General features: G+C 35.9%; 1 protein-coding gene across 1 annotated transcript; it reads right to left on the bottom strand.

The window, feature by feature from the left end:
- Positions 1-2,342: 2,342 nt before the first annotated feature.
- LOC143545885 (cysteine proteinase mucunain-like) lies at positions 2,343-5,130 on the bottom strand. The gene is made up of 5 exons (XM_077037677.1): positions 4,534-5,130; positions 3,890-4,125; positions 3,214-3,354; positions 2,679-3,128; positions 2,343-2,586 (listed from the first exon to the last, which is right to left on the bottom strand). Exons 1-5 carry the CDS (start codon positions 5,006-5,008, stop codon positions 2,506-2,508), a joined length of 1,383 nt encoding a protein of 460 aa, XP_076893792.1. The 5' UTR covers positions 5,009-5,130; the 3' UTR covers positions 2,343-2,505.
- Positions 5,131-9,787: the final 4,657 nt, after the last annotated feature.

The raw sequence follows: 9,787 nt of genomic DNA, 5'->3' as shown, positions 1-9,787 counted from the left end.
TGATAAAAGTCAACATTATACCAAATGAGATACATGACATCAAAGTCATGAGATCCTAACATAATATAGTTACATCCGGGAAAAAAAGGGAGTAGGAGACTCAATACATATAAAAATTTCCATAAACGGAACGAGCTATTAGATTTATCTCCTGGCAAAATATCAATAATCTCAAACTTGGAGGGTTCCCTCATAAAGTTTAGCCTTTTGACTCTATCTACAACACAAGTATGCCAACCCAATTCTATCCTTATTTTTCCGATTATGCTACTTTTTATCTCCTTTTATTAGTAAAAATCCGAAACTTTTATCAAATGGGTCCTACAAGTTAGATAAAGTGGCATGTTCATTGGTACCTATCTATTCATGCCAAACCAATATTAAGAATTTAATATATCCAAATTCCAAAACTCAAAATTATCTGCCAAGAACAATGTAAAGTGTGAACTCAACTAACAATCATTTATTTATTTTAGTTAACTTTACAACATTGATGAGTCTACTATTTGTTTACCACTAATATACAAAAAGGACATGTTTATCAATACAAAATACAATAATACTATTATCATTTTTAAACAATAATAGATTGGTTGTATAAAACTCGGACTTGAACTCACTTAAACTCAGCTTGGTTCAAACTGTTACCTAGCTAATCTCAAGTATTTTATAAAGGAATTAGTTCGTTCACACGCCTGCTGCTGAAGATAAAGTTGTCAACTATATATTAGTGAAAACACTCACTGAGTATATTAGTCTTATAAGCACATTTAAAACCGAATTCAATCAAGGAATCACATATTTAAAAACTGTGAATTCAATCTATAATTTTAACTATTCAAATGTACATCCTAGGGTCCAAAAGGGTTTTGATATTTCCAAATGCCTTTAACAGTATACAGTATAGCAAATATTTTCCTAGACATAAATAACTAATTTAAGTTGGTAGTTCACGGGCCATGGGTTATACTCATGTTTTACACATAATGAATGATCGCCAATCTTAATTCTTAATATCAGAAAATTTTTATTCTTAACCCCAATTCACATTAATGAATGATCTACACCTTTTATTTATATTAGCGGGTGTTTTCATTCATTTGTATTTGATCAAAAGGGTTCTAACTTGGAACAATTTAGACATCAGACGACAAACATGCAACTTTGGATGATTTAACATCTTATTTGAATATTTGACACAATATGTGCCATTTTATATCTTTTAAGCAAAAATAATACGAAACAAGTATAAAAAGAAATTAACCCTCGTCCTATTTTCTTCACCACACTTCTATGATATTGTGCATCTATTCATGCTTAATAAACATGAGATTTCAATTTTGTTGTAAGTTTTGTTTTATTAATTGTTTTGAATTTGTGAGCTGTCGATTATGGCAGCAGTGGTTAGAGAAGACAATGAGAGTAGTTGATTTAGGTGCAGTGTTTTATGGTTGTGATGTTGAAAAAACCGAATGGTTATAAATTTAATCGTTGGTATGTGATAGTGAAATATTTAGAAAACTATAAAATTAGGAATCAGATCAAGTACGAGTGATGACAAAAAGTTATAAATGGGGTATTTAGAATATTTTATTTATATTTGTTTAATATAAAGACAAAATGGTTATTTAATATGGATATAATATCTTCTTTTAACATAGATAATACGAAAAGTGTATAGAAATGACAAGAAAATATTTGTTTTGAAACTTGATGGTTAACATACGTGCACAAAATTATTATTATATCAGAAGACATTATAAAATTAAACACTATTAATATAAGATATAAATTATTTTACTTCAAAAGAAGAGGTGATAAAGACCTCTCTATTCCTAACTCAAAGATAATAACATTTAAAATTAAGTTCTCCCCAACTTCAAATCAAGAAACATAAACGTGTTAAAAGAAGTTAAGAATTCTAGGGAATTCAAATCATTTTTGGTAAAAGAACAATTCACAACACATATGCATTTAAGTCATGGTTTATATTATCAATTAAATATAAAGTTTCAGCACCTTCGAGAGGTGGGAAAAGGTGTCTTTGATTGCAAAGTGAGTCATTCCTTACCCACAAAGGAAGAAATAGTATTGGGTAGGATTATGTAAACAAATCTAGTCGCTTGTGTTATTTGGAATCAACTCATTGAAAACTTAAATTGAACATAAGCTCGAGCATAAATTTAAAATTTAAACTCCCTTAATAAAGGAGCTCAAATTCAGTTTTATATATAGAGCTTGACTAAACTCGTAAAATTAACTAAGTTCCGAATTTATGACAACCCACAACCCTACCCGCTGAACCCGTTTGTTACACAACCCAATATGATTGAGAGAGACCCTTAACAACATTAAATCATAAAATTAGAGATCATTAATTAACGTGTTCAAATGAAGTACCGAAATCCAAATTCAAATTCAAATTCAAATGCAACACTATTTACAAATAAAAATCTAATGTCCAAAAGCATCCATCAGATTTTAGCAAATCATCAAATGTGTTTCTTAAACACTGCTCCTATTCAACTTAGTTGGTGTTGCAAGAATCCTCTTTGTTGCAGTAATCTCCAATGGGCTGTTCTTATTCTGTTCCATTCCACCAAACAAACAAACATTAATCAATCAAAACCTTATAAACATCAAAACACACCATCAAAACAAAAACATCATTAACTAACCTTTGAGCAAGTACCACGGCGCACATTGCAAACTGGATAATCATGCGGGCAACAACTATAATGATCATCACAACACGAAGCACCCTCTAGCGGACAACATCCCCAAGCAAAACAGTAGCCATAATACTCATAGACACAGCAACATGTTGTGCTTTCGGGGCACGTGCTGTATTCATCACACACTACCTCGGGTGCAGCGGGTGATGGTGGTGTGGGACCCGGGTTTGGTGGGTTATCACCGTTTTTGATTGGGTATGATGCCTCCATTGCAATACCACATTTCCCTGATTTATCTGCAATGTTTCTTTCCATCTTTAAGAAACCTGATTCTCCCCACTCTGCACCCCATGAGTTCTTGACCAACCAATAGTCTTTTCCGTTTTCAGTTCCGTATCCGGCTGCTAGAACACCGTGGTCTAAAGCAGTTCCACATGAACCAGTGAAGATACCCTGCAAAAATAAAAAATAACTTAAAATGAGACTCCCAATTTGTTTATAATTATTTGACATTGAAATAGTGTAAAGATTGCATTACTGATGTGTAGAACTGGAAATCCCGGCCACCAGCTTCAATGGCGACGGCTACGGGTTGGTTTACTACGGCCTTTTGGAGCGATTTCTCGTCGTTGACCGGAACATCTTCGTAATTATTGATAGTAACAACCTTCGCGTTTTTCTGCATATAATGAATAAATGTCATAAAAAGATTCAAAGAACTTAAATAATTTAATTGATAATTTTATTTATAATCAAATGTTAATAGTAATCCTAATATTAAAGTGTTTGATGGTAAGGAAGTTATTGTGAAAGAGATTATTGAAGATATTAAAGCTTATGGCTTTCTTTGGTTCAAGTATAGGTCTAAAACATAAATCGTTAGCTTGGCCGAATTGGTGTAAGTTTGTGTTTATGTAATTCTTGTTTTGGGTGGCTGTCCTCCGTCTTGTGGAGGTAGTTTTTGGTGTTGGGTTGTTTGTGCGTTGGTTTGTTTATAAAAGTTTATAGTTCGAAAAAAAAAATAGTAATCCTAATATTGAGAGAAATAAATCAAGGCTTTGGTCCCCTTTCCTAGGTCCACAAATTCTAAATAATAATTGTGGAGTAATTTGTGCAAAAATAAAGTTAATTGCTAACTCAAATAATAATAACTATAACAGATAATAAACTCAACGAAGCAATCACTATCAACAAATGAAAAGGTCAATACGAACCTTGTTAGCATCACATTTGCCATCTTTGCCAGTGTACGGGTAATCCGCTTCGGTATCAATACCACCATTCTTAATAATAAACTCGAAAGCATAATCCATAAGACCACCATTGCACCCTTGATTATAAGACGTGTCACAGTTCACAAGCTCCTGCTCAGATAATGAAATCAAATCCCCAGTCACAATCTTATTAATCCCCTCAACAGATCCGGTTGTCGAAAACGCCCAACAACTTCCTGCAATTCAAATTCCGGTCAATCACATGAAGGTTGACTGGTCAAAGTTACCAACTCCGTATAAAGTGGATCATTAGTTACACAAAGATAAACTTAGAAATAAAATAAAATTTAAAATAAATAATAATAATAATAATAATAATAATAAGAAAAAATAAATAACAAACTATTAGTAATTTAGTACACATATAAGCTTAAAAATTAAAATTTTATTATAGTAGTAACAAGTCAAATAATAAATTAATAATAATAATAATAAATAAATAATACACAAATAAGCTTAAAAATTAAAATTTTATAATAAAAGTAATAATAATAAAAATAATACTAATAAATAACAAACTATTCAAATAAGCTTAAAAATCAAAACTTTACAATAATAACAATAAATAATAATAACAAACTTACCGCAGCTTCCTTGATCTTTAACGGCGGTAACAGCGCCTTGTTCATTCCAATCAACCTTCTCCGGCAACGCATCGCCTGACCGGAAAGCGTAACGGTCACTCTTCACCGCCGTCAGCTTCTTCTTCCCATCAATCGTTTTAATCCCAGTGTACGTCGTACGGTACTCTTCATTCGTCAGATCGGCAAACTTATTCAGACCCACCTTATAACTATGGTCACCAGCGTTATGCTCATCAATGAATCGTAAATTATCTTTAAAGATCTGGAACCTCCGGTCCTTCTCGCCGATATCGTTGTAGGTTTTACCGTGTTTCACGAGCCATGATTCGTAGATGGTGTTAACTTCGTCGTCAGTGCGCCAGTTGTTGGTCATGTGGGTGTTGTCGTAAGTGATGATGGACATGTCCATGGCGGATGTGATGGTGATGAGAGTGAAGATGAAGAAGATGACGGCAGCCATGGATTTGAGCTTCATGGTTGCAGGTGGATTGGAATTGTGAGAGTATTGGGGTGTTTATAAAGGGAAATTGTAAAGGGGTATTGGAATATTTTAATTTAACTTTTGTTATTATTATTATATATTCTTTTTAATTAATATCTCTTAAATATTTTATTTTGTATGTATTCGTAGCTTAGCATCTTTTGGATTAGTAAGGCGTTCACATAAGGTTTGGATTAGTTTCATTGCTGAATGATGATGTGATTAAACATTTTATTATTAATTTAAGATAAGAACAACAAATTACAACTTGAAGGCAAAATTTGGCAACGATTTTACACACGAGAAAACTAGTTTAGAAATAGAAAATTAAAATTATTAATTCTTTCAATTTTAATACATTTTGGTTTTTAGCACAGGAGTTTGTGGAATTTTTTTGGCAAGGTTCGACGAGTCATGCATGTTTTGGTCCTAAGATTCAAAACATTGTTTTTTTATCGAATCGGATTTGTTATTCAAAAAGGGAATTACAACGCAAATTATTAACCTTTTACCTGCTACTATATTGTAATCGGTTTGTTTTGAATATATATATATATATATATATATATTGAAAAATAAATTTCAAGTTTTAATATTTAATAAAGATTAAAACTTCTATGCATAATTGCTTATATCGTTTAGTGAACTTGGGAATTTTATAAAGTGTATTAATTTATGACAGAATTACAGATATTTGTATCAAATTTCACTCGTTGTCCTTTATCTTTAAAATTAACGTGTTTTGTAATTTAGGTTTTCAAATGTTGCAACGTTTGTCTTCTGACCCTAACCCAGTTAGTTTTCAAGTCATGACATGTGCCTAGCACATGAGGGCATATTGGTTATTTTACCTATTTGTTTAAAAAAACAATTTAAAATAAATAGAAACAATTTAATTAAAGTATTTATAAATATTATATATGTTATTTATGTAATTATAATAACTTAACCCAACCCACCTCCCGTCTCCCTCTTCTTCCTCCTTTGCCACCACCACCGTCCGTCTTCTCCGAAGAAGGAAAGCCACCTCCACTCCCGCCGGAAACCACCACCAACACAGTCCGTTCACACCATTTGCAAAATCGGTGGAATAGCCCTATCTTGGCAAATCCCTGAAAGCCCTAATTTCCACCTCAACTTAATTAATTAACCAAGTTTCGTTATTGTAACATCCTAAAATTTTTAATGTTGAATAAAGAAAGTTACGTTTAGTGATTTCGCGTTATTAATTAATATCGAGTAAGGAGCGGAGCATGGACTTAGATTAATTGAGATGGGTTAAATGAGAATGGGCCTTAGGTCCATGGGCTTTAAGGGATATAAATATCCCCTAAACCCTAAACCATCATTCATTTCCATCTTATTCTCTAACACACTCCAAAACACACACACACCACACACCGCCATACGGCCGGCGGCCGAGGGAGAGGAACGAACAAGATCCGAGAGAGAGTGAACGATTAGTTGTGATTAAACAAGTTAAACGAGATCCAAACGAGCACAAAAAGGTATGTTCTTGACCTTTAAAGTTTAAAGATCCAAGCTTTATAGTATATACGGGGTATATATACGACCGTAAACGGTTAGGGAACGTAGTGGGTGATGTCGAACCATAACAAGGGTGTTAAAATCGCCAAAATGCTTGATGAAAACCAAACCCGTGGCTGAACTGGGCAACTTCGCCTTCAAAACGATAACTTCGCCTTCAAAACGATAACTTCGCCTTCAAAGCTTAACTTCGCCTACGGCCAAGTTCGCCTAACTGGTAACTTCGCCTAAAGCTAAGTTCGCCTAAGGTTTAACTTCGCCTAAAGCTAAGTTCGCCTAAGGTTTAACTTCGCCTAAAGCTAAGTTCGCCTAAGGTTTAACTTCGCCTAAAGCTAAGTTCGCTTAAGATTTAACTTCGCCTAAAGTTAAGTTTACTTAGAAAATAAATTAAAAACCAAATGGAAAATGTGTTAAGACAGTTAATGTAAATAAAATTTTTTCAAGCTGACCTGGCAGCTCGACCCCAGCCAGGGGATCTGCCCCTTGGACCCTGCTAGGGGCTGCCGCCCCTAGACCCCGCTGCCAGGGGCGCTGCCCCCGGACCCCCGTTCGTTGTGGGTACTAGTTAAGACTAGAAAGATGATATGAGTAGTGATAGTTAATTGATACGTATACTTGTTATACAGTCAGCCGTGCACATCTGAAGAAAGGGATTACGATTAACGGTGAACGTAACCGCATTCAGGTGAGTTTCTAGCCCCACTTCTGTGTTATGTTTTCGGGGCTGTGTGCATACTCGATATGTTTGTTAATACACTTATCCTAAGTGACAAGTGTATGCCTTATATGAATGATGTGAAATGTATGAGTGTTTGCTTGTTAGTACGTGAACGATCTTCGGATATTGCACGTACTGTCAGGTTGTAGTGTTACGTATAAGGTAAGTATAATGTATTGCTTATATGTATGAATGCGATAAAGTTAACAAACGTAGGAAAGGCATGGTTATATGGTAACGAAGAGGGACCAGACCCTAATAATATCTGTGATGTTAGGGACCAGACCCTTATAATATCTGTGATGTTAGGGACCAAACCCTTATAATATCTGTGATGTTAGGGACCAGACCCTTATAATATCTGTGAGGTTATAGGGCGAAAGGCTCTTTAAAACGTATGATTATGTATGTAACGAAAGTATGAAGGTAAGAATGAAAGAATATGCACTTATGTGTGTATGAAAGAAAGTTAAGAGGTTAAGTATGAAATGTAAGAAGGTATTGTATGATTATGTGATTAACTAGAACTCACTCAGCGTAGCTGACTTTTAGTATGCACGCAGGTGAGTAGGATGAGGCAGCTCGCTTGAGGAGACACGTGGCACTGAATAAGAGGCTGGCATCCGAAGACTCGAGACGTTTAAGTCTAATGTTTGTTTATTTTGAAAGACAAAATGATGTTTTAAGACAAGATGTGTTTTGTTATGAAATGTTTTATGAAAGCTTTTATATTCCGCGAATGTTTTAATTAATTCTGATATTTAGAACTGCGTTTATGAGTAAATCCAACACGAAAGTAGGGTACCGGTAACGGGGCCTTACAGTTATGGAGCTACAAAATTCCAGGGTTGAGAGCTCAAACTTTGAGCAGAGTCAACGGATATAGAAGACGGACGCGCGGTAGAGTGTTGATTGTCGCGGCAGCGGAGGCAAGTAGTGGCAGAGCATGTGCAGGTAATGCAAATGGAGGAGCTTAATCGGAGATAAAACTTTGGTGAGTAGATCTGGAAATTGATGTTTCAGACACTAGCAAGAAAACAAAGTGTATATCTTCAAGTTGAAGAACATGGATGTGGATTTTGGTGAGTAGCAATTTAGGGCGAAAGTTTTTGGGCTGGAAGTATGTTGTGACGATGGAGCTTGGATGGCTAAAGTAGCGAAGATGAAGATGTCGGTGGGGTGGTAGTGTTGGTGGTGGTTTCCGGTGGGAGTGGAGTGGCTTTCGTTCATCGGAGAAGACGGGCGGAGATGGTGGCCTGCCGGAAATGAGTTTGATGGCAAAGGAGGAAGAGGGGGGGGGGGGAGGTGGGTTGGGTTAAGTTGTAATTATTAAGACAAAATTACAAATTTTGTCCTTTAAAAAAAGCCAAATTACGGTTCGTGTCCTTTTTTTTAGTTTCTTTGTAGGCGGTGGCCTTTAAAAATTTTTTTCTACAAGTTATGTCCTTTACGCTAACTGGGTTAGAAAAACTCAGTTAAATACCCTCATGTGAGGGCATTTTTGTCTTTTCATCTACACCTGCAAATTTATAGCACATTCCCCCTCCTTGCATATTCCTCTTTGAACAACCACTCCATTGCAGATTGGATGAAATATCAGTGCGATATTTGAAAAGAAATACGATAAACGAATGGATGAAATATTAGTGCGATATTTGAAAAACAAAAAAGAAAGCATGCATTTATCTTCTTTGAACAAAACACCTTCACCACTGATATTTCACACCACCACCATCACCATACCACAACCACTTAATTGCATATTCTTCTTTGAACAAAACACCTTCACCACGGAGTCCATCGCCGGCACCACCCGAGCCATCTCCGTGACCTCACTGTCAATCAACAACCCATTCAAACTCCCATTCCTATTATAGGTTAATTCTGGGTTTTGGACGGTGGGTTTACGGCGGCGAAGGAGGTGGTGGGAATTGGGGGTGTGGGTATCGTGGGTCAGTGTTAGATTGTCGCCGGAGTTAGAGGAATTGGGTGATTTGGGGTTTGAGATATAGGGTTTCTAGGGTTAATGATTTGAGTTTACGGCCGCGTTTGCGTTTGTTGTCGACCATTGTGCTGGTGGGTTTGTGGGTGGATTGAGTTATTATTATGCTCCAGTTGTGAAAAAATGGAAGCTCCGGCGAGTTGTGAGAAAATGAAAGCTCCGGCGAATTGATGACTTCTTCGGTTCTTCACTCTTCACTTCGGCTGATACATCACTAACCGTATACGGCGCCAGAGAAAGCGAATGTTCCTCTGGTGATTTGAATTTGTCAGATCTGATGGCGGAGGAGCCGGCGGAGATCCGGTTGACGGCGAAGGTGATGGAATTGGGGTTTTTGGTTTGGTCTGGAAAATAGAATTGGGTTTTGGAGGAGAGGTTGGTGGGTTTGGTGATGTTGCTGGAGGTTGAATGGTGGTGTGAAGGTGGGTGTTGATGGTGGGTGTTGGTGGTGGTGGATGAGTTTTGGAAGAAAGAGATAGTGTTATATAAACCTTTTGCAGGTGTA

Source organism: Bidens hawaiensis, unplaced genomic scaffold (assembly GCF_021521415.1).
Source record: "Bidens hawaiensis isolate Kalapana, Puna unplaced genomic scaffold, B.hawaiensis_p1.1 tig00014095_1, whole genome shotgun sequence".
Lineage (NCBI taxonomy): Eukaryota > Viridiplantae > Streptophyta > Magnoliopsida > Asterales > Asteraceae > Bidens > Bidens hawaiensis.
Note: the sequence above shows the minus strand (reverse complement) of the source record. Positions and strands in the feature narration are given on the sequence as shown.

Bases quoted from the DNA above. Each gene is read 5' to 3' on its own strand.
- LOC143545885 (XM_077037677.1), bottom strand. From the start codon at position 5,008: ATGAAGCTCAAATCCATGGCTGCCGTCATCTTCTTCATCTTCACTCTC. The intron at 4,126-4,533 runs GTAAGTTTGTTA...TTTGAATTGCAG, and splicing joins TAAAGATCAAGGAAGCTGCG to GAAGTTGTTGGGCGTTTTCG. The intron at 3,129-3,213 runs GTAATGCAATCT...TTATTTTTGCAG, and splicing joins ATTTCCAGTTCTACACATCA to GGTATCTTCACTGGTTCATG.